The sequence below is a fragment of the Takifugu flavidus genome, chromosome 21, assembly GCF_003711565.1.
Source record: "Takifugu flavidus isolate HTHZ2018 chromosome 21, ASM371156v2, whole genome shotgun sequence".
Lineage (NCBI taxonomy): Eukaryota > Metazoa > Chordata > Actinopteri > Tetraodontiformes > Tetraodontidae > Takifugu > Takifugu flavidus.
Window position 1 is genome coordinate 8,458,316 of NC_079540.1, and position 24,970 is coordinate 8,483,285.

The 24,970-nt window shown below is 42.6% G+C and overlaps 1 protein-coding gene and 1 long non-coding RNA gene across 4 annotated transcripts; one reads left to right on the forward strand and one right to left on the reverse strand.

The window, feature by feature from the left end:
* Positions 1-461: 461 nt before the first annotated feature.
* On the reverse strand, positions 462-24,652 carry kmt2ba (lysine (K)-specific methyltransferase 2Ba). Of its 3 annotated transcripts, XM_057021260.1 has the most exons (36): positions 24,249-24,652; positions 20,848-22,282; positions 20,331-20,494; positions 19,751-19,840; positions 19,347-19,503; positions 15,783-16,053; positions 15,568-15,629; positions 15,257-15,487; positions 15,028-15,137; positions 12,203-12,307; positions 11,947-12,060; positions 11,432-11,578; positions 9,875-9,967; positions 9,565-9,682; positions 9,374-9,487; positions 8,956-9,143; positions 8,769-8,867; positions 8,571-8,681; positions 8,317-8,393; positions 7,989-8,155; positions 7,821-7,903; positions 7,508-7,642; positions 7,241-7,399; positions 7,023-7,140; positions 6,825-6,903; positions 6,515-6,675; positions 6,225-6,389; positions 3,857-6,134; positions 3,501-3,623; positions 3,297-3,409; positions 3,048-3,173; positions 2,693-2,945; positions 2,500-2,610; positions 2,280-2,363; positions 2,061-2,190; positions 462-1,972 (listed from the first exon to the last, which is right to left on the reverse strand). In XM_057021260.1, the coding sequence occupies exons 1-36, from the start codon at positions 24,552-24,554 to the stop codon at positions 1,697-1,699; spliced, it is 8,553 nt and encodes a 2,850-aa protein (XP_056877240.1). In that variant the 5' UTR covers positions 24,555-24,652; the 3' UTR covers positions 462-1,696. The 3 variants fall into 3 exon arrangements, with proteins under 3 accessions (XP_056877240.1, XP_056877242.1, XP_056877243.1); XM_057021262.1 differs by lacking the exons at positions 19,347-19,503; positions 19,751-19,840; positions 20,331-20,494; positions 20,848-22,282; positions 24,249-24,652 and adding an exon at positions 17,864-17,928; XM_057021263.1 differs by lacking the exons at positions 15,783-16,053; positions 19,751-19,840; positions 20,331-20,494; positions 20,848-22,282; positions 24,249-24,652.
* On the forward strand, positions 10,153-10,824 carry LOC130518643 (uncharacterized). The gene is made up of 2 exons (XR_008948112.1): positions 10,153-10,277; positions 10,555-10,824. It is a non-coding gene; the product is annotated as an uncharacterized LOC130518643 (long non-coding RNA).
* Positions 24,653-24,970: the final 318 nt, after the last annotated feature.

The following is a 24,970-nucleotide window of genomic DNA, read 5'->3' on the forward strand; positions in this document are numbered from 1 at the left end:
AATCGAATCATCCCAGTCGCGTCCATGTGGGACCCACTTCTGAGAAATATCCATATGCTCAAAGCCATCGGCGACCTTGAGTCGTGTCATAACTTGGGGATTAATCCTACGTCCGCCACTTCATGCAACCTCTGGCTGAACCGCAGCGGAGTTACGCAATAAGCAATTATGTAAATTGCTGCAACTGTGGATCACTCATGTCTGACACGCCTTCAGGTCATCAGGTGGTCTCTCTCTATGGTCAATAAATCTCTCAATCTACATTTTATTGACGGACTTAATTATATTAAGGGCGACTGTAACGAGCCCTTCAGGATCCACAGCGATATCGTTCACCCCCGTGGGCCCAACACCACCAACCTTCAGCCCTCGTCTCAGGAGCGTCCAGCCACAAACAGGGGCATATTTTTGATTCCCCAATTTCATTTTCGCCGCTCACGGAAACAACAAAAAGCCCAAGCTGAAACAACTTGTTTTTATTGAACATAAATTATAAAACAAGGCATGTAAAAAAATATTCAACAAGTTTAGAAATTCTTTATACAACTATGTACAGGCAATGACGTGAGCCGATAAAAGTAACAAAGCTTTTTGTGTCATTCAGTTATCAATCACAAAGGAAAACAAAGTAACAACGTTCACCCTCCAACCTCAAACGTCCTTCAGCGGAGTTAATTGGACTGATCGTCTCCTTCTTACTAAAGGTATAATTATACTAAAGAAACAACAATGAAGGTACTAAGCAGTTTTTAACAAATGTGTAATTAACTTAACTCCTGCCTTTTAACACCGAGGTAGTAAACCTGAGAGAAAAGAGAAAGAGAAGCAAATATAAAAGGAAAAGGGATCAAATGAGGGCGCTTACTCAGCAGGAGCTTCCATTCTAATATGTACAAAACTGTTAAAAGCATCAAATATTTATTTGCGTTGGATGAATGTTGCACATTTATTAATCAAAAACACAATGATGTCTCAGGAAGTAAGCAGAGAAGGATCTTATTTGAATTAAACCCAGCAAACGTCCTTATCAAAGTGGTTGTGTAACAGTGGGATAAAAGCTTCCGAGCATCTCTGCAGCCACAGGTAAAATCAGAAACTGCTTTGGACGAAGATATTAAAAACATTTCATGGGTACATGTTGTCCGCGTCTGAATGGGCAGATTTTATCCAGACACAAATTAAAATGTAGCTGCACTAATGCGACAAAAGTGCCTCGAATGACATTAATTTAGCCTGGTCAGAAGGGAGAAAAGAAGTGTACGAATAAGGTGCTAAATTAATTCTGATCATGCATATTGATCTTGTATTTACATTCTATTCTCAGCATAATAAAAATATTCGATTCCCTGATAACTGCCTTCCGGTGGTGCTCGATCGCGGTTTCAAAAGGGACCAACGTAACACACTGGGGGATTAATGGAAACCAGTGCCGTTTCCCGTTAGCTTCATTAGTTGGCATGGCTCTTTCATAACGCCGTTCTAGCTTCGGTGACTCAGAACAGCAGCATATTTGCAGAAATAAACACCTCCATCCCCCAATAAATTAAGCGTTCGATGATGGAAGGACTTTGAGCAGATCAGAGCTGTGCACCATACCTGCCGTCCACTTAAGACTACATCGCAACAACTGGCTTAATGGTCCCATCTACAGCGCTAAACTAGAAGCTCGTGGTAGTAGATGGCGTGTGTGCTACTACTAATTCAGGAACCCTCGGCAGCGTCTCGTCCCACAGTTGCAGTGCAACTTGCTCTCGTCGTCCTCGATGGGGAACTTGTAGTCGTACGTCAGCTCCTCTCCGCGGTAGATCTTCCGCAAGGCAAAGATGACGATGTGCTTGCGGCCGTCCACGTTGATGACCCGCGAGTAGCAGTTTGGCTCACAGGAGTGGTTGATGAAGCGAGCGGCGTTGCCTTGCATCGTTGCGTCCACCACGTCAAAGTCATCGATGCGGAACATGTAGCAACCGATCCCCTGGAGGAAACGGCGACAAACAGCTTCCGTTACCATTAAAGCCTCCCTTCACAACAGGCTTTTCAGAACAGACTTTAGGATTACTGACTTTGCCATCATAATATTTTTGCCTCTTATCAGTCAGGACAGCGCGGATGACCGTGCCGGCGTACTCGATCACCATCTCCCCGGCCTCAATGTTCCTTTTGCAGAAGAGTCCACGACCATGAATTTCAGATCTAAAAAAGGGAAAAACATTTTTAAATTGGAGGGAGTTGAGAACACACATTAATTTGGACATTTACAGAGGAGTATGGCAGGTTGGTACCTGTAAACTCCTACTGCCTCTTTAGAGATCTTTTCCAGGTGTCTGAATCTCATCGCCATGGGGAGCTCACTGCTGGTGGCACGTCTGTTCCAGCCAAGCACAGAAATGTAGGATGAGCATGGATGTGATATATGCCAAATAATTGTTTTTTAAAAAAACCTAATAAGTTCCTCTTCGGTGAGGCTGAAATTGAATCAAAATGGCAGATTTTCTGTCTTGCCTGGAAGATTTCAGAGGGAAATCATCGTCCTCTTCTTCAAAGGGCCCTGTAATATCTGGGAGCTCCCTGTGCTGCGATGCCAGGAAGTTGAACATATCAAAGGTTGCTTTCCTATTCAAGCAAGGAGAAAGACCGGTTAGCATCTGAAACCAAACGAGCTCACTACTTTTCGACCAATAAAGCCTTTCTGTACCGCGAGTAGACTTCAGAGCGAGCGCAGCCGCTTGGGTTGATTGGAAGCTCCTCCTCGGTGTCTTCGCAGCGGTGGAAGCGGAAACGGTGGTGTTTGCAGTTTGCTGCACCCTGCAGCTGCTCCAGCAGGAAGATAACGGCGTCGTGGACCACGCCGAGCATTCGAGGACCGCTCGTGCCTCCCAGAGGAAGCTGCTTCAGGTGGAAGTCCGCACGGGCTTCAAGGACACCGTCGATCACTGCCCGCCAGGCGACTGCAGCGTGAGAGGGGTTAGGAGCTCGTTAAAACCGCACACGTTGAAGCTTTTATCTTTCTTTCTCTGCATATCCAAAGCTTTATTATAAACTGGACTTACCCTCTATGCTGCTGGCTTTGACAGTGAAACCATCGTCACTGGTGATTTCAAAGCGCAGGTGGGGTTGGTTCATATATGTCCGTTTCCTGTGTTTGGGTCCAAAAGCATCTTCTTCAGAGCTAAACCCTGTGAGTGACGTTAAAAATAATATGAAGCAGCTCATGGAAAGGACTAAAAACTGTCGTACATCATTGGATGTGAGTGAGAATTTGTCACAAAATATTTTATTGTTGACGCTTTGCTACAAACCTGAATAAGGGCCCCATTCAGACAGGTCGCCATGGCGAGAACTGATCCATACATGTGTTTTACCCTGTCCACTGCCGTTACTCTGAGAGGGAGTAGGGCTCTCAATAGGATGCCTGAGCAGGAATGAACCAACATGGACATGAATCAGGTACCAGTTTTAAATGAGCGGGTCAAAAACAACCGAATCATTCAAGTCAAACGAACCTGCGAGGTGTATAAAGCGGCGGGGCAGTGATCCTCAACTGTTCCGGCCTGTCAGGCGTATTTTCCTGGCCCAGGTCAAAAACCTCTTTAGAAGTGGGAGCTTTCATTCTCACCCCAGCTGGCCTATAAGAGACAGTTTAAAGTCGGTTGAGTCCATTGAAATGTACCCAGCATTTTTTGGTGCCATCTGAATCTTCTGTGACACAGCAAACCCAACATAACGCAGGTGGGTTTTTATTAAACATTTAATCAAACAGGAGAATGTCTACCAACAGTCCTAAGGATAGTTTACTACCCCCCCCCCTCATCTCAGCCTTTACAAAATCAACAATAAAAAAAACTGAACTCTTAGAGACCTGAGATCAGCAAGTTCATCCAGCTCATCTTGATCCTTGATGCCGTCCAGCTTGGATTTCTTCCGGGGGGCTCTGTCAGCCACAGAAGACACCCTCTTTACTTTCACTTGTCGCTGTGAGGAAGTAGGCAACGGCTGCGTGCCGTAGGCTAGGCCACTGGCTAAACCAGTGGGGGCCCCTGGAAGTGCAGCTTTTGGCTCATCCGAGTCTTCCTTCACCAGGAACTTTGACGGTCTTCTGCATCTGGCCTTTGACCTTCTGAGGATGATCGGTTCCGTCTTTTGCGTGTCTTGTTGGGGAGTAAGAGCTTGGTCACCAATAGTATTGGTCGTTTGTTTTTCTGCCTCGGAAAGAGAAGCTTCGGGAACACTCGGAGGGCTGATGGGAGTTGCTGTTATTGCACTGGTACCAGGACTTTTCACGGGCACCACCCTGACAATGACCTTCTGCTTGGACGCTGCGCCGCCACCGACAGGTGGTACACCTGCGTTGTTTACATGAGAGTTTGGTTTTATGATGAACCGAGGAACTGGGCGCTGAAAGGTATTATTGCTGTGGAGAATCCTGGCAATATGGCTTATTTTATTATATGTCGGTGAATTTGCACTAAGCGACTGGTAGGTGTTGGTCCTAGGATCCTTGATCAGGATCTGACCTTGACGGTTGACCAGCAGAACCTGAGGACTGGGAGCTGTGGCTGCAGCTTGATTCGGAATCACTAATTGTGGCTTAATTCCTGGCTGAGGGTTGCGTAACCGAATGGCAATGGCTTTGCCGCGTGTGGCGCCCGGCTGAATAGGCAACGCGTTTATCCCATTGAGAACAATAGGGGAGCTTACTGTGCGTGGGACTGAAGCAAAATTGGCAGCGACAGGCAAGTTCGAGGCACCGCTTATAATCTGTGCTGACTGAGGCGGCAACTTGGATTTAAGAATGCTCTGTTGTGGAAGACACACCCTAGGTGGCAACTGTTTAAAGTTGGAGGGGCTTTTCCGGTTTACAATGATAGTTTTTGTTGGCACCTTGGGAGATGGCTTGGTTGTGTGCTCTGGGGCGTAATCGGGATCGTTCAAATCATCTTTAAATGCCTCAAATGAGTCAGTTGAGGAACTATTTTCCTCCATGTCTTCGACTGGATTTTTATTTTGGTAGTCTAGAACGCCAGCAAACTGTTCTGTGGCAGCAACTGAAGCCCCCTCATCTTGAGGTGTTGGGATGTCGCAGCTCATCTGGACTTCTTCTTCCTGAAGTTGCATGTCGCTTTCTCCATAACCAACATGAAAAACATCTGGTGGACAATGGTCAAACGCTTGCTCAGCGGTCTGCTCAGCTGATGAGCAGTCCGACTCCAGTCTCGTTAGAGCAACCATTAACGGTTTAATAGGTGTGTCATGGTTGTTATGAATCTTAATTCCTCCATCTAGGTTCTGACATTCATCAGCTTCAGCCTCCATTTCATCACTGTCTGACCCACCGTCTGCTCCATCCAACTGTGAAATGGAGTTTGGTGGCGACGGGACGTGACCTGGGTCGGCTGAGCAACTCCCTGCGTCGCACACAACGGTACGTGAAAACTTCAAGTAATGGCTGGAGTCTTCATCTTCAGAATCCCCCTTGCCCTTTTCCATCTGGACCTCTGCATCTTGCAACACATCTTCAACCTCCCCTTTTTTGCCCTGCGCTCCACAATTGAGCGCCACATTCTCGGCGAGCAACGTCTCATCGAACTCGATCTTTGCGTTCAGCATGGAGGCCATCGCGACCTCCGCGTCGGCGTCGAATACAGTGTAAGGAAGCTCCTGGGCCATCAGGTGGGATACGTCTTCTTCCAGGTTCTCAGGGGCGAGGGAAATCCCATTAGTTGTGGCCACTGCAGCATCTTCCGCCTCAGATGATGCCAGGAAATCTTGCGGAACCTCTGCCGAAACCGGAGTGGTGATTTTAAAGTTCTGCCTCCCTCTGTATAAGTGGGTGATGACTCCTTGCGGAGGTGACAAAGTGGCAGAGATACTGGAGCTAGATTGAGGTGGGGAACCCCAGACCGGGGAGGTTGGGTTTTGGTGTGATAGAAGAGGCGAAGTTGACGATCTTGGAGGAGAACTGAAGAGAGAGGTTCTGGTGTGACCCGTGCCACCTGAGCGGAGGTTCGCTGGTACAGATGGATCGTTCTCTGTAGGTGAAGAACTGCAACGGCTTCTTGAGGAGAGTCGGCGTGGCCGACGGGTGTCTTCCAGGTCCCTCAGGGTCAGGATGTGATGTGATTTGGGAGGAATGTTGCCTTCAATTATCCAAAAAAGGGAAAATAAGACATTTGCAGCATTAAATAACGATAACAACAGAAATAGAGAAATGTAATTCTGTACTCTACCTGGAGATGGAAGGGGCCGAGATGATACTACCGCTGGTTTCCTTGTCTGTGTGTAACCAGGGCTTTTGGATTCAGGAGGTGTATTGTGATGTTTAGAGAACGGTGATGATGTATTGGATTTAATTGGGCTCGAAGAAGAGCTAAAACAATCTGGAGACTCCATGTCTGGAAAAAACATGGGTAAAATATACACCATTAAAAAGTTAATATGCAGCATCTTTTGTTAAAATTATTTGATGGGTAATGAAGTGGTTAAGCCATCTTTGCAGAGTTCCCAAGTTCCTGCTAACCTCTGGGATGACTGGGGCTGTGTACTGTGGTGTAATTCTCCTCTTGGTCCCACTGTGGGTCTTGTTCCTCACCAGGAAGTGGCGTGCTCACTTCTGTCACCTTACAAGTGTACCGACAGAGCCTACGAGGGTCCACAGTGCTCCAGTATAATCGAGAACATCTGACGAAGGAACCAAAATAGAACATGTTACAAGTGCATGAAACACAGATTTACAAGATATTAAAAGATTTCATTTATGTTTAATTGGGGAACACATACACACAAGTCTCTTCTACTCAAAATAGCAATTACTTGGGAAGGGTACTTACTGATAGCCAACAGGATAGAGCATTCTCCCGTTTGATGACAACTCTGTCAACACGCCGAGTTTCTGAATTTGCAGAGAACCTGAAGATTGGTGATAGGAAAAAAATTAAATAAATGATAAGATGCTAAATCCAGTGATTTGTGACTAAATCTTTTCAACAGTGTAAAGATTTGGTTCAGAGCAATAATCAGATCATTACCTATAGTCATGTTAATGGATTCTGGTTCAAGGCCTGTCAAGAACTTTCTCCTGAGATTGATCCCCTCGAAGTCCACATAAACCCGTCGAGAGACTTCAAAACCCTTCCCAATTACTTTCTGGAGGGAAACAGATTCATCCAGAATTCTGAGATACTGATTCAAAATAAAGATGAATTTGAATGAAATATTTAATAAGAAACTGCAACTGTTTTCATACCTTGTCACTGACGAGATCCCTGTGTTTGTGACAGTACACCTTTCTGTCTTGCTGAAACACGCAGTTTTGGACACGTGCACACATGAAGTGGAAGTTGCTCTGGCAGGTTGCAAGACAGCAACCCACAGTGGCCCCAGACTGTCCACAGTGATCACACCGCTGGAGATTGAGGTACGGAATACATTACTTACTTTGACCTTACTGCAATAGCAGTGATCCATTTACTAGACAGTTGATCACAGCTGAATAATGTCCACGCAAGCTTACTAGATGGCGCCCTCTTGAGACAGCGCTGTGTACTTGCAGAAGAGCGCCGTTTTCCTCGTACACTTCTGCAGACCATAAGGAGCAGTTCACGTGGGCCCACTCATTCTGTCCCATGTATAACAACCGTCCTGCCTCCTATAGAATAGAATAAATAAATCATGTTACAACACAAGCTCATGTTAAGATGCTTTAGGTTGACAGATAGACAAGTACGCTGCCCTTTTCTAATAACAAAAATGTAATGTGTAGTTTTATCATCACATACACAATTTAAATTAGGTGGTCTTTGAAAAGTAAGACAGCTAAAACTCACGCTGGGAACGGAATCACCATAGTGCTGGCATAGAGTGCACTGCCTCATATCTTCTGTCTTGAAAGTTTCCAGTGCATTCACACCTTTTAGGGGAAAAAAACAAACAACAATATCAATGTCCATGCAGCATCTCTAATACACCACTTTAAATTAAATCAGTCTACATACTTTGTGATATAGCAATATGTTGTGGCTTGACTGGGGATAACAACTGATAACCGTCAGTGTCCCCCATCTGTGTGATCCTGGACTCCCTGGGCTGGTAGGTCCTTTCCAGCCACTGTGCATAGCTGTGTTCTTTAGAGGGTGGTAGGACTGCCTCGGGTAGCATACCACTACAGAGTGAAGATGGCGTTGGAATAGAGAAGAAAAGACAAGCAACTATAACCATTTTCCAGACACATGTGAGTAAAGCTGCTTGATATGCACTTAAATGACCCCATTATGCAAGAATTGAATATGTTGAACAACAACAAAAAAACACTCTTCAATTCACCTTGGAAATTCTTCTGAAAAGGAGCTCCATTTCTTTAGGTGGTGTGAAGGAGACCAAGTGAAAACCCGCTCAATGAGCTATTGGGAAAAACAGAAACATGTTTAAGTAATCTTGGGAATAAATTGATCCATCTCTTTGTTTTAATTGTAAATTTTAAATTCGAATCAATAAAACATGAAAAATATATATCAGCAGAAATCGCTAACATACTAATGCAAAAGTAAACAGATATTTAAGAACGTGAGGATACGTACCTTTGCATATTGAATCCTTGCCTGATTTGTCAGTCTCTGATCCTCAGGCACAAATTGCTCCTCCTTCAGTGACTTTTGCATCACAGAAGTTACATCTGCATGAAAGGCTTTCTGAGAGAAGCAGAAAACAGAATAGGAAAATGAATACTCCTTATATACTCAATGAATTGTATCTTTCGATCTTGTTATGTTACTTACAATTGAATTGTATTTGCCAGCTTTAAACTCCTTCTCTATGGCTTGGAGGTCACAGACTGGTTGCTGTTCCCTGTAGTGCATGTCGCTCGTGCTCTGACACTGAAACAGAAACGATACAAGGCAAATTGGCAACGGCAAAAAGGTAATAAAGGCTCAAATTCCGTGCATATTATCCAGTCTATCTTACCGTTTTACAGATAAGAAGGTGTTGTGTGGAGGTGTCAGACAGTAGGTCTGCAAGCACCTCCTCCAAACCAGATGTCAGCTTTCTCTGCAGCTCCTCCTTTAAACCGCTGTGCTCATTTTGGTTATCCCTGCAGGGCTGACAGGTGAAAGAATCTTCTCTTTGGTTTGAAACCAACCCGTACAATTCATCTGTAATGACAAACATATTAGAAACACATTATGATTGAGAGAATGTTACACACTACATATTGCCTCTCTCAGATTCAAAATTAAATTTACTCCCATACATGTGTCTGTAAGTGCAGCTCATTTTAAAAAAATATATATTTCCACCTTAAATGTAGTATTTGACTGCAAACAAACTCAATTTGAAATGACATCTACAAATATGTATTCAAAAAAAGACAAAACATACTGACCAGAAATCCCTTCACATGAGTAATGAATCCAGTGGTTGCAGGCTGAACACTGAATCATCTCTGTGTGTTGCATGTTGTCATCATAGCACTTGTGGCAGATGGTACAGAAGTTGCCTGAGGTAAAATAAAATCATACAATAATGTCACCAACACCTGGACACAACACATGATTTCATATTTACAAATCCCACCTTTATTGTGAAGAAGGGTGCAGTCAGGACACAGGTCTTCGTCATGGTTCCAGGCCAAGTCCCAGCTCTTTCCAGGAGTCACTCCACAGCTTTTACACCGGATGCATGTCATGCACACCTACAAATAGTGCAAAAAAAACCCAAACAACATTTATAGTAAGCTATAAAAGAGGGTAGATTAAAAACCAAGCACATGAACAAAGCTAAATGATTTTAACTGATGAAACTTGAGCATTTTTATCGTAGATATCCAAAGAGAACACAAATTTGAAGATGCCCTTATTCCATAAAACATATCAAAGGTATTTACCCAAGGGATTTTGCAGTTCATAGGTTTAGGATATGTTGGTCCTAAGCAGGCAGGGTGGTAGGAGGTTTGGCATCGTCTGCACTGCAACACGGGCTGGAGAAGACAAGTTACAACGAGCAAAGTTACAAAGTGTGAAATATGATTATAGAAATACAGAAGCCAGCGAAATTATAATGCAACCTCAACTTGCTAGACAAAAGCAGATGTAAAAACCTTCAGCTGTGAAAATCAGCTGAACTTTCTGAAAGCATTTATTCAGAGGGCTTATGAGTGATACACAGGAACAATGGGCCAGATTCACGAAGCGTTCTTACGAACAAATTTGTTCTTAAGTCCCACTTACGAACAGTTGACGAAGATTGTGGCATTCACCAATTTCTTCTTATCCTGGATTTATTCGTAGGTAAGAACAAATCCTACGAACACTCAGGAGTACTCTTGCGCACATTTCAGTGCCGACATGTTGGCATGGTTGTGTTTTCTTCTCTTGTGCAGTTCAATAAAATTCAATATTACAATGATAATTCTGTCATATTTATTTGTTTATTTCCTATTTTTGGTGATTTACGGAGATTTTTAAAATTACGTAAATGTGCCAATGACTTAACATTAATCAACCAAATTGGAAACCATGCCAAAACTGTCTTTTTATTTGATTTTATCTTGATTTATTTTATTAGGGGATCGAGGATATGCCCTGGTTGTTGACACCACTGACCAACCCTCAGACTCCACAGGAGTTTTATTCAATCAGATGCATGCGCGCAGTCGCTCCACCATTGAACGCACCATCGGCATGTTAAAGGGGCGCTGGATGTATTTGGACACAGAGCCACAACCCCGTGAGGATGTGCGTCCTGACGCAATGATGGGGCCAGACTGCAGGCACACGGTTCACGTTTGAGCGCGATTAATTGCCCGTTTGTGAATAAAATGCATTATTGTCACAATCCGAGCACAGCTTTTACACGTTTATTTTTTTTTTACATTCTTCTTTTTTTACATTCTCGTTGATTTCTTTAAGCGTGTTGGCTATAGTCATCAGGGTTGAGGCAATTTTATCAAGCGTGTTAGCTATCCTTTCTTGATTGTTCAACACGGCGTCAGAAATCAGGCGTGGAGGGGCAAGCTTTGGGCATTTTGCTTTGGGCATTTGGCTGCTTTCTGCTCTGTCTACAGGGTCCTGCTGCAGTTCCTTTTATGGGCATTAGTGGGCGGTGACTTATGCTAATCGTATGTTAATTAGACTCACCTGGCACGCGCTTTCAACTTACGAACAGATGGCATTCATCAATCTAAGAACACAGCTGCGAACAATTCTGGGGCTTACGAACGCGTTGATGAATCCGACGTAGGGTTTTCTTAAAAAACTTCTTAAGGACAACTTAAGAAAGAATCTAAGAAGATTCGTAAGAACATATTGGTGAATCGGGCCCAATGAGTGCAGTGGTCATAATAAACTATGCTTATTAAAGTAATATACAATAGAAGTGGGTTACATGAGTAATATACAATAGAATGGGCTTATGAGCTTACTCATCAACAGGAGAAACATACCTTTGTGTTTTTGCTTCGTCGGCCGCACACATGACAAAATTTGCAACGCCTGCAGCACCAGTTCTCCTTGTTGTCCTTTAAAGGACGCTCCTCTGGTGAGAGGCAGAAGCTGTGGAAAGGCTCACAGCAGATCTGGCAGAATATCATCTATAATACGAGACAAAAGAATGCTTAAGTTTTACAATGTTGCAATGATGTAAATAATTTGGAAGACATCTAAACTTTGCAATCTAAGGTACTACGGTTGTGTAGAATGCTGCCTTTCCAATCCAACCACAAAGTCTCTTTGCGGTCGGATTGCAATGGAATAGCACCTGACAATAATAGACGGGTGCTGATAACTAAGGAAAAGAGTAGGACATTGTGTTCCAATCTGCCAAATGTAAAACGATGTCTTCAAAATGCAAAGTATTCAAATCTTTTGAAGAAGTTATTACCCCAAAATGAATCAACATTTGTCAAAATGAAGTCCTCCCCCAGCCCTCATCAAGCAATACCGCCCAGGCATCATTTACCTCATGCCGGCCTTTACTCGCACAGAGCAGACAGACAGGCTGTGGAGTGGTAGAGACGGACGTAAGGACACTGAGGCCACCCATCAGCCACACGTTCTGCACAGCACAGTCCTCCTAGTGGACACAAAGAAAGAATGGATGAAATGTTTCATTGCTGGCATTGACAATACAAGAACTTCCTCTTTAACCAAACTCACTTGGTAAAAAAAGAAGAAAAAAAAGCCTGAGAAAGTCAGACACACTCAGAAAAACACACCTTGAAGTCCACACGGATCTTGTGTTTGTTCTGCAACAGGCCCTTTTGAGGAACTCCACAAGTGAACCCAGACAGGGTGTTCACTGTAGGACACTCTGCAGGATTCTGAGAAGGAAGGAGACAGTGAGAATCAGTTGGACAGTTTTTCAGCACTGTCCCTTTCATAGAATCCTCCTCTCCAGGATGGTTCCAGCGTTTCTCCTCCTGTTCTGTTAAATTGTTCTTCAATTCTGCATGGGTTCCATCAACACTCTGATGGCACTCTTGCACAGTTTCATTGGTCATTTTTTCATTTCCTTTCTGCGATTCAGTCTCAGTTGGTCGCTGAAAACATGCGTTTGAAGAAATGTCTGGCAGCATGGAAGGAGCATAGACTCGCTCATGGAGGGCTGACCTCACCAGAGACAAGGGCAAACTGTGTAACTGTAACACTGGGAATTTCAATGAGGAATGGGCTTTGGCTTCTCGATGAGACAAATTGATTCTGGCCTCAGGCAATTTGGGAAAATGCGGTGCCATAAGCTGAGATAAAAACGGATGGGACTTTGCAATGCACTGGTCAACACACTGGTGCAACTGCAGGGGCAAACTCAGACATGACTGGAGTATAAAACGGGGCAGGCGGTGTAAGTGTATTTGAGGCTGCAGCAGCAGCTTCGGCCTCCTGGATGGGCTGGTTTCGGGTAAAATTTCTCTGGACTCCAGTTCCTCTGTGTTCTCGTGTTCCTGTGGAGGAGGGGACTGCCTAAGCCAACCAGCAATGACAGGAGACAAAGTTGCACTGATTTTAGCGACATGCAGAGGCGGCGACTGAGCAGCCAAAGTGGCAGAAAAGGCAAAGTTTGTGAGGTGAAGTCATGCTAGCCAGGAACTCAAAGAGAAAGAGAGCAAAGGATTTTAAACAGGTGAACTTAAGAGCACGAGGAACTAAGAGGCAAGGAAGCAGACGACCAGATCCAACACAGATAATTAAAAACATATACAGTAAAAACTATATTGTCAAACTATACTGTGCATTTATCACTGATGCATGTGAGCCAAGTGGAGTCCAAAGCATTGATGCGCATTACAATAAGAATGGAATTTCTTATAATGGCACATCAGCACAGTTCATGCTTCATGTTGTCTGGCTTCCAATTTAAAAGGTTTTCAATGACATCTATTATTTGTAATGTTAAAAAATCCTGGACACATCACGATACCGTGCGTTAACCTGTCCATGCATATGCTGTACTTTCAAATGTGCGCGGTGGCTTACATTCATGCAGAAGCTTCTTTTAGTAAAATGCAAGTTATAACAGAGTGCCGATAGGTACCCGAGCTACCATATGCCTTCACACCCACCACGTGTACCATCCACACACATGTTGCACTTTCTGCTGCGCTCTTCTCCTTAATAAAGCCATCATGGAAATAAAGTTTGAGAAAGCTACATGTTGCTTAAAGGATTGATGTTGTATATACTGGATCACAAAAAACACTACCAACTAACAGGAACACAAAGGGAGACAATAAATTAATAAATGGTAGACAGCAGTGCAATGGTGCGAACAATATTAAAGAATTCTATAAACACAGACCTCAGAACAATGACCGAGCGAGCAAAAGCACAATTTAGATTGAACCGTACCAGTGATGTTATCGATGCCCATTTTCTTCTAAGAATTATGATTTCATAATTAGAGTTAATTGTAACTTTACCTTGAACATTTTTGACAATCTCTTATTGATTTGGCCCCAATATAACAAATAAACAACCATATTAAATGAAATGTTAATTTCAAAAAGAAAATATTCATGCATCTTAAAGAACATTGTAAGTAATCATGCAGAAACATAGTAAAAAAAAGTAATTTAAACTGTCATGACTAAAAGATTATCAGGGCGATATTTGAAAGATGTTATTCACTCTTTGAAACAGAATCTGATTAAACCTGGGTATAGTGATATTTGGAAAGGACTGTGTTTCGTCAAAGTTTTCTAACCATTTAATGTGAACAAATCAACAGGAACTGAAATAAGGCTGGTAATGACTGTTATTTAACCAGGTTAATCCCAGGGTAGCTATGGATTAATCTGACTCAATGTCAATTTTAAAATATGCCTGATAAATTCCAGGTCAGCCAAGCCTTGCACCAGCAGTTGAAGCCCCGACCACACTTTACTTATTAATAGTTCCCGTTTTATTTGTCTCATAACGGAAGCCACTGTGGGGCCCCCAGGTTTTTCCAAACCATCCACGTATGGCTGCTCCCGCCTGTGCCCTGCCCTTGAGCTACGTTAGCATGATGAGTTACTCAGGGTACGATAGCCGTTGGAGAACTGATGCATTCATTATAGAATCTAAATCCTTACAATTTAAATGTGGTAATTCAGATAGTGTTAAAAAACACCAAAAGCAAATTTAGAGATTAAACAAATATGAACTAGGATGTGTGCTGTGGACTATATAGAATATATAGACGCCAATGTAAGCCTATTATAATTAGTGCTAAAATATGCAGCAAATGTGCTAAGCTGTGGGGGGTTCTGCTTTTACTCACTGTTATCTGACAGACTGCAGAGTGTTTTTCCACATAGGAAAACAACACTTGTGAGGCATATGTGCATGTAGTCAAGCTCAGGGTCTTTCTTTAAAAGGCTGTATGGCTTAAACATAATCTTCCATTGTATAGTAATTGACTTAATTACTATACAAATAGTCTCTCCACTTACTTCTTAAATTGAAAATATCAAGACCAAAACACTTATTCCATAGATCCACTTTGACCCAGGGTAGATTAGGTGGCATGCAGAAGACTGGAGAGGAAATCTGTTGTTTTTACCTTGTAACCTCTGGGTCGGTTCCCCACTCCTCTGGAGAAGAGCCGGCGATGCTTAATCACCTCAGAGGGAGGATTCTCTTGGTGTGACGCACCGTCTTCATGCAGAAGATCTTCAGAAAATAAACAGATCGAAATAGACAAGACATTAGACAGAGTTGAAACACAGGAAATGGATTGCTCTATGAGCCAACTCTTGCATTAACATGCTTCATTTTCCATTTCCACTTACTTGGTTTGACAGCAGGAGCTACTTTTGGCTTATCGGCCTTAGTCTCTTGCTCCTCCTCATCTTCCTCAGATTCAGACTTGAGCAGGCTGCTGTAGGAGCGTGGGGTGATGTTTCTCAGCGACTTTTTCCTGATTCCAGGCAACACTAATGTGGAACCCTCGCCGTCCCCACCGACACTCCAGTTCCCTTCGTCGCTGCTTGAAACCGCTTCCACAAAGCCCCTCGCCTGGACTGAGAAACAGGCTCGTGATTAATTTGGCAAACCACATATCTGACTGTCAGACAGAGGCCGGGCCCATTAAGAGAAATACCTTTAAAAGGTTTTATAACTCTTTCCATCTTCCCTTTTTCAATTCGCACACACCTCCTGTATCTGGAGAGACAAGTGAAAGAGTTGGTTTACAAGTACCCTGCTTACTCAAGCTACAGGAGCTGTTATTTGTTAAAAAAGAAAAACAGGAGCAAAGTTATTAGTCCAAGTATAGAGGTCTCATAGGGTATTCTGGAAATCCCGAGTTTAACTTACACGCAACACTGACGCTTGGTGTTCGGCCCCCCAAACTTGGGCTTATCGAGGCAGTTGATGCATTTGGAGCAGTCTTCCTCGATTAAACAGCCTTTACAGAGTCCGCAGCGTCGGGAACGAACTCCTCCATGTCTGTACCGACTCAAAATCTTCCGTGTTTTCAACCTGCGGCCCTTTCCCCTCCCCCTCCTTCTTTGCTGGATGTGTTCCTGAGAGACAGTCCACTGAATCCTGTCCTTATCAGTGATGTCATCGTCATCATCTGCCACATCTTAAGATAAAACAGACAAAGAGGATGGGTAAACGTGCCAAAAACACCACACTTGGTTCAACATGAAAAGCAGAAAACGGTAGCTAACGTCAGCAACCACAGCTGCTTTTTCTCTACAGGTGCTGCCTCAGGTTAAAGGACAAGGAGCCACTTATGCTCATATCTGAGATACTGCTGGTAAGATTCTGATGCCGGACCATTTTTGTATTTTAAAATAGGAAAAAAGGAAAAAAGAATCATTCCTTTCTGCAGCCAGGCATTGAAATGCATGATTGCTGACCCAAATCAACTTCAGAGACAGAAAGCTTGCAGATGTTTCCACCTGGCTCTAATCCTGGGTTATCCAATCACAATTTAAGTAGATTCACTAACACGTAGAAGTGAAAGTAGAAGAAGTTTCAAAATGGAAAAAAATTCAAGAATGCACTGAAATGTTTCTTGTAAAGTGGGATTAAAATAAAAGCATTTCTTTTTGACACATCAAATGTGCATAAAATGGATATTTTTAGAGAGTACAGAGTTCCTCTTTTAATTGTATGTTTTGTGCAATAAAATATTTTTTATATAATCTGACATGTTCCCATGAAAATATTTTCCCCCTCTTAAATCTTGGATGCAACTACACCCCTCTAGATTTAAGAATCTATCTGTAGTCACACTTCATTTAAATACACAAACTTTTTGAAAATTAGCATTTGTACTCCATTTTTTTAGATTTTGTTTTTTGTGCATTTATGTTCAATGTGTTAATACAGAATGTCAAAATAGGAGAAAAAAAAACTGTAGTCAAACATTAAAGGTTGGTGCCATTTTTTTTTAGCACCAAGGTCCAATATAAACAGGTAGTTAGAAAATACACCAAACCAGCCAATTTTAGCCTCGACCCCAGAGCTTAAACGGCACAATTACACTAGTTCAAAGGAACACAAAATGCATGTGTGACTATGGGTCACGTGGTGTTCAGAAGCACCATTTGTCTTGAGGTGTCAGCAAAGGTTTCAATCACACTTTTTAATCCCCGATTCAGAAATCTCACCCACAAAGACACACAAAACCTTTGTGAGAGAATTGCAGTGCATTTGCCGTGTCAATGAGCAGCACTGTAACAGATCTGACACGTGTCCAAACTACAGGAAAAGCAGCACGCGTGCACACTGGTTATCTTTGTGCATGTGGGGAAATCAGGAAATAAGATGGGGAAAAAGGAGATATCTGAAGTCATCTCTGAGAACACCCAACTATTTGGGACAGCCACTGAGCTAGAAAACCGTAACACATTAAAAGATTATCAGCTGTGCCTATTGGAGCCTGTATTCAATAATTAAAAAAAACCTTTTCAAATTCCAGTTTTCACTGTCCACACAATTGGGGTTGAAGTTCTTAAGACAAAGTCAATGTGTGGACAAAAGGCAGCAAAACGAGGATTTAAGATTTCAAATTCTGTCGTGTGCCCAAGAGAGCCGTGCAATTCCAAAACAGGTCAGTTTGCAAACAGAAAGCGGTTTTGTTAAAAGTAGTTATGTGGGCAGATCTTGACTGAGGCCGAGAGGCATGAACACACAGCTAATGAACCTGACATGTACAAACACATCACATCTGAATTGGATCACATCTGAATTGGATCACTTGCTTTGCATTTAAATTATTTTTTATTTGAATTCTCAATTAGTGACCAAATCACCCAGGATGGGACACCAGGTGCAAACATGTCACAGTGCTGATTTAACAATGTAGGTTGTGAAAGAATCTTTTTTTTTTTTTTACCCGACAACACTAAATATGTTAATTTTGTCAAATTGCACTTCCTCACCTCATACTGAGTGATGCTCACTTGACCAGTGTTGGGTAAAGCTTTCCAACAGCGGTGGCTAATCTGTGTGTGACAAAAGATATTTTTGCTGGAAGATATCTAAATTTACAATTACATTGAGCGAACAAAGCATTTTTTGCTCAGCGTGTTAATTTAGTCAAAAGCTTATAAAAGTGATTGATTTATTTTTTTTCTCATTTGTGTTGCAGAGTTTAACTGGGTCGTTTGGGAAAAGTAGATCAGCTAATAAATACTTGGAAAGCAGCTTTTTCTTCCAGAAATTAGTAAAAATATTACGGTCAGGTAGAAGCTAATGGACAGATTTTAGAGATACTAGAATATAAAACAGAATCTACACGAGACTACAGGAGGCTAGAGTGTGAGAAGATCAAGCTAATACCAGGCTTCAAAACAGACAGATCTGGAATTATTTTCACATTTGCATAATTTTCTATACACCACAATTAATTTTCATTGAAAGGATTAAAGTGTGAGTGAAGTTTTGTGTTTCCTGTTTTACTGAAATTTTCTTTCATTAAAAACACGACATTTGTCACAAATTAAAGAGGGTCTCGACTTCGTAGAGCTCCTGTATGAGGACATCACAAAAATCTAGAGTATATTGACTGGAACTATGTTTTAAAGACAACTTTACTGACAATTAAACTGCAATTAATCAGCGATAACAGTATGCAGCACACGTAGCAACTCAACAAGCTTCCTCTCCAGAATTCCCAGTCTGCTCAAATACAGTCAGTAAAAAGCTGTATTCGTATTCTTAGATCCAACAGTGAAATGTACACGGCCCCACTGCTGCAACGATATTTCCTTTAGTTTATATTCACAGTACACTGAGCAACAGAAACGACATCGTATTCAATCTTCCCAAATCTCCTGATGTCCTTTTAAAATGATTCAGTATATGAATTTTATGAATTGCCCAAGTCACAATACTTATTTTATGTCCAATACAAGGAATGCCTTTTCTGGCTTTATGCAGTATTGATTGTATGGGGCACAAATCCAAGAAACACAAAGGACAAATGTCATCTTCCCACTTGAGTATGGAATTTAAAAATTCATCCATCCATTCCTCCGATCATCAAGTTATCCATCCTTGTTTGGAGTAAAGTTTACTTCCTGTCTTGCCCCAAATTTCCACCAAATGTGATGCAGAACATGGGTTGCATATCAAGCAATTATTTATGTATTTACAGTTTTGTTTCTACATATACACGTGTTAACCACCCAAAATAGTCTTGGTGTCATATCCTGGCTCAGACGAGCGAAACCCTCACTGTGAAGCTGCTGTTGCAGCCATGGAGGAACTCAGGAACCCCAAAAATGTGTTCAGTGGAAATTTGGAGTTTGACTGTAAAACGTACAGCTACTGGCTCTCTGACGTGGTTTTTCCCCACATAAAATGTTACCAAATGGTGATTTTGGCATTCTGGTTTTACAAAGACATGTGTGGACACACTACCTTCTGCTGCGGGGGAGAAGGTGATGCCCTCTCTCTCATGAAGTGGTAGGGCACTCAGTCTGGGAATGTCGTCTGGCACCATGGCACGGGGTTGACCCAAAGCCACCGCCGCTGCTCGACAGACATGTTTGATTCTGGGACCGCCCAGAGGCTGCTCCTATACACAGGCATACAAGATTTCAGCTGCTTGACAGTTGGGCATATTTAAATATAATCAAAATGCAGCTTATTTTGGCCTCTCAGTGCTCAAAGACACAAAATGTATGAGCGGAAGGAAAAACTAATAGAGGACAACATAAGGAGTATTGAACAAGGAAAAAATAAGATAACTAGAAAAGGACATTTGTATAAAATAAGGACTGGTCTCCTTTTAAACTTATAAAAGATTTGTTTTTTAAAATTACCTGAAGATCAACATCTTTGGACGATACACCAACTTTCCTTCTCCTCCTCCTTCTTGTCACTGGAACTCGAGGTTCTCTGTTGAAACCCAACTAAAAAAAACAAGAAAACATTATTAAAGTTCTAATTCTATGTCCTAAAGATGCAGCTGTTTAAGAAGGCCCAAGGTTAAAGCTGAACAGCGCCCTCTACTGGTGAAAAGAGAACTGCAGTTATATAGAGATAAAAACTTTATTCACCAATTGAACAATTCGGGGCACCAGAGTCCCCAGTTACAGGATTAAACAGCGAGAGAAATATAGTTTGCTGGCTTAAACAGGTATATGTTGGCTACAGTATGAATGTGAGATGCTGTCATACCAGCATTACTATTAAACTGTTTCTTTGGCAGTTCACCATGTTTCTTTCTGATCAGGGCAGCAATCGTCGTTCAGGGTGTTAGAACTCTGCCCATGCGTGTAAATCTTACCCTGTGCCTTCTATTCATTTGCTTTTTTTAAATTTGTCGCTGTAAAAAACATAATTTTGTCTGCCAAAAGCAATTTTCAAAAAGGAATCAGCAGAAGAGTTTAGCTTTGTTACCTGTGACAACTTCAGCTGCTTTTGTTGATCAATCTTGATGAGTTGAACCTTGGCTTTCTTCAGTAGATGCAGCATCGTCTTGTTGGCGCCACTAAGACCTATTCGATGGCTTAGTGCACTGACCTCCTCTTCGCGGCTCTCAGCTGGCAACTTGTCTGCTTCTTCTGTACCAGAAAGGAGCAAAAAGGCATCTTAATAATGTCGCAACGATAGCAATGCAATGCCCAACATGGCCAAGTCGACCAATTTAGCCAAGATGAGCAGGGATGAAGCTACATTTTGATTGAATTTACAGTGACGTTTTCCCTAAAAGTAGACAATCCACCAATGTACAGAATTTTGTCCTAATCGTTAAAATAAAGGACATTTAAACTCTAGAAGCTGTTGTTTTTACAGCGATGTACAATATATATTTACGCGTGTCTCTGAAGGCAAGTATGTAATCATTTCTTTGTTGTTTTTTTTAAAAAAAAAAGCTGCGACTCAGCTAATCAAGTGGACAATAAACAACTCTTACTTTTAACATCCTTCTCTGCCAATAATGCATCTGAGGGCGTCTCCACCGTACTGTTGACCACAACAGACAGCTTTCTGACAACGCCCGGTGTGTCCATCTCCTCCATTGTTATCTTTGATTTCCGTCTTTTCTTTACGTGAGCGAGCGAGCAGTCGTGCACGTGGTCCCCATCGCCGGATGGCTGCCCTTTCTTTTTCTCCGCCACCTTTAAGGTCAGTTTCTTGAGGTTCTTGTAAATCTCCAGATGACTGGTGGTGGGACTGGAATTTGAAGAAATATTCCCTCTAGGTTGGTTATCGATTAGGTGTATAGAATCTAACGCTTGACAGCCATCATCGTAAGTGGATTCATGGCGCGATGGACTTGGTTTTTCGTCCTCCTTTGTTTGGCTTTTAAGCCATGTTGACAGGGAACCTTTTGGGAAGGGTATAATTTCCTCATCCAAAAACCTCTTTGGAACTTTAATAACACGGGAAGACCGTGCACTCAGAGGAGTGGAGTTGTTGGAGTTCTCCTGGTCCGGCTCGCTCACCGAGGGAATAATGCTCTGATTCTGCTGCGATTGCTCACTTCCCTCGGATTTTACCGTGGCCTGAACGGGCTCCACGACATAAGCGTAAAAAACCCGCTTTTTACGATTACGCCTCAACTTGGGAAGTGCGATGATGGAATCCTTTTTTAGCGCTTTTCGCTTGTTTCCATACAAACATTTGCGATGTCTCCTGTATGGTCTTTTTTCAGAGAAATCTTTAGATTTACCCTCGAGAGGCATCGCTGCCTCCTCGCCAGTCTGGGAACCAGCTTCCGCCCCAGCTTCAGGAGAGGCAACCATGCCCTTGGCCAGCCTCTTCCTTTGCTGCTTGTGAATGGACGTGCACGTCAAAGCAACTTCTTGAGAGGCGCATTTGGTGTTCCCAAATCGGAAGCCCCTTGTGCGTTTCACAGCTCTTTGCGGCTGGGATGGGTCTACGTCCACGTCTTTTGTTCCTTGTCGTCCTTGTGCATGACCTTTGGAGGGCTGCCTGTCATCTCTGACTTCCGTCTTGTCTCGCTTCCTGTACCCAGTTAAACTAACTGATGTCTGGCTTTGCACACTTCCAGAATCTTCTGACGTTCCCGCTTTCTCATTTAAGCTCCTCAATCTTGTTCTTCTCAGTATATCCAGAGTTTCTTCTGGCTCATCGTCTGCAGAGGGCGTTTTTTGATTGCCACGCAGTTTGATCGCTCCTTTTGGTATTTCCTTGTCCTTTGCTGGGCTGTCTTTAGCCGCTCGTGGTATAATTTTCCCTATAAGAGATTGCTTGGTGGTTTTAGATATAACTTTCCCAATACGTGCTCCTTCAGTTTGGTCTGGAGCTTGCTGAGTCTTTGTTTGCCTGAGTGATGCTTTCGGCGGTCGACCTCTTCTGGCCCCAAAACCAGTGAACTCCTTCTCCTGTGGGGGAGAAAAGATCGGGTCAAGTTCATGTGAAAATATATGTAAAGACCCTAAACTTGGTGGATGATCCTAAAATCAGACCATATTTTCCACAGGCACATACCATAATTTGAGAGAAATTACTGATAATTTATGAAGTTGAAAATCATAAATAGAACAATCGCAACTATGATCACTCCATTTTCGGGTAATGTAATTTATATACCGTACTAAACTACAATTTGATTATTAAAAATTTTGATTATTTCACTTCAGTCTTTCAAAGACATAACCTTTGAAATTTTCTCTAACGAGTCACCGAAGCAGTAATCAAAACAGCAAATACTTTAATTGAAATATATTGAAATTTCTTAACCATAATTGTACTCTGCTTAAAATCCACAGCAGCAAAACAAAAAGTACTTGTGTTACACCCTCCTGCAAATATGCCCGAAGACCCCAACTTATGCACTATGAATTATTCACATGCATCATGTACAAACTAATGATCCTGCAGATTAATTGCCACTAAATCATCACTGATGACATTCCAGCAGTAATAGAATAACGTATAAAACTCCCTCCACACTTCTGTAACACCATATGTAACGCCTAATGCAGCAAGCCTATCTGTAAAACACTATACAGAGCAGTAAAGGGAAACATGATATGTCAATGCTGACGGGTTTACTTCTAAATGTAAATGTGAAGAGATCCGTGTGCGACTGGCAGCGGCGGCTAATGCACAAACAGTCCATGTAATCCTGGAGATTGTGAAGCATTGTATGAGCATCCACACCCTTATCAAAGCCATCTCGTCTATCTGGTATTTCTGAAAATGTGATTCGACATCCAGGTGTCAGCACAACTGCGGGATTTTGTAGCTGCAAAATCAAGTGGCCGCCTCGGTGGGACAGGGATGATGGAACGCACCGGTGCACCTGCTCTGGGGATTAATATGTATAGATCTCATCTGTTATCAGCTCACAGTAGGGCCTTTCCTGTCTTATTCACTCCTGCCATTTCTGGGCTGATTACAAAAACTGCCAAAATGAAAGTCTTCTGTCAAATATATTACACCAGTATTCAACTGTCACTAGCATTAGCATGCAGATTTTAGCATGCAATCCAAAAGTATGTAAGAGTAGGTTGCATTTAACATATCATTGATCAGATAAGCTCAGTGCAACATGCAGTATATAGGTTATTGAATCGATTTTTTACTGAATAGGTACTAAAAGAAAGACTTGGACAAAAAAACAACAAAGGGAGCACTTTTCGATGCGTTTTACAAGTTATCCATTACCTATTTGACAACACGCTAAAGAGTAAGACCGCTAATAAACAATATAGTAACGTAACATTTAAAAATGGTCCAAATATTTAAAGACGCGGAAGCGTTTTTATTGTTCCGCTGCATCCAAACTCAGACATTTAAAACGCGAAGCAAACAGCTGACAGCGTCAACGTGGTGAGAGTGGTTCGCCAAATAAACCTTTTAATTACGAAAAGACGACGTGGAAACTCCTCGGTGCGAAAATCCACTCAAACGGTGGGAATGAAGAAAACCACCATATAATATCACCAAAGATATCTAAGATGGTCATCATGCCGCCAAAGTTTCCGCCGAACCATCTTTTCATGCAAACAAACCCAGCTGGGTTGATGCCGAGATCCGTGTCTGTAACAATAACCGGAGCGCTTACAACGCAAAATGCACATCAAAACCGTACAAACCGTGCAAATCGTTCCATCTACAATGAAATTCAGCTTAAAAAACCCATCCTAGACCATACATTATTTGAATACGTCCATTTAGGGTTTAATGTTTGCAAGACAATTCAGCGCTAGCTAGCGTTAGCTTTAGCCAAATAAACTAGCGATGTGTTTAAAACGTAAATTTTAAAAGAACCGACTTTAAGTACCGCATTTGGCGTCTTTATAATGTGTGGCTACCAATGTACTACTTGTAAATTTTAATCACCTCATCGCTGTTGCTGGAGTCGAAGCCCACATCTCCCTGTCGGCTGTGTTTTTCCGTCATTCCAAGAAGGCGCAGCAGGAGCGGGTCCTCGCTCAACGCAAGGCCGATGTTCACGGGCCTCGGCCTTCCAGCAACAAACTCCGGGTCGTCCCATCCCGACCTACCGATTCTGGTACGTTTCTCCGACCGCAGCTTGCTCCCGCGGGCCGTGCACGGTCGCCCGGGGAAACGAGCCTTCGCGACCCCTTGCGCGTTCAAACCTGCGACATTAGCAGGAGATGATACCGCACCTCCCGATGCCGCCATTATTTACTCCAACAGCAGGGACGGCGCACAGACAGGAAGGTGACAGCAGTTCTACGAGGCAAGATGGACTACGCGGTGGCGAAGGCGCGAGATAGAAAGAAGAACTGGTGCATCATGGGAAACGAACTTCGACTGCGCAGGTCGGATGACGTCGACAGGGCGAAGTCTGCGGAGACGGAGGGTTGTCGCGCGCGTCAATTAGCAACACATTAGCAACGGATGATGTTAATAAGAGTAATAGTCGGTCAAAGAAAACAGCCCGAATCATTTAGGAGTAAAAATATCCATGGGATAATGTCAAAATTAGCAATTTTAACCAACATTAGTGTAAAAAATTTTAATTTTTTTTGCCAATTACAATATTGATATGTATGTAAAAGGTGATCGCAAGACGAACCAGAATGTTCCTGAATTCA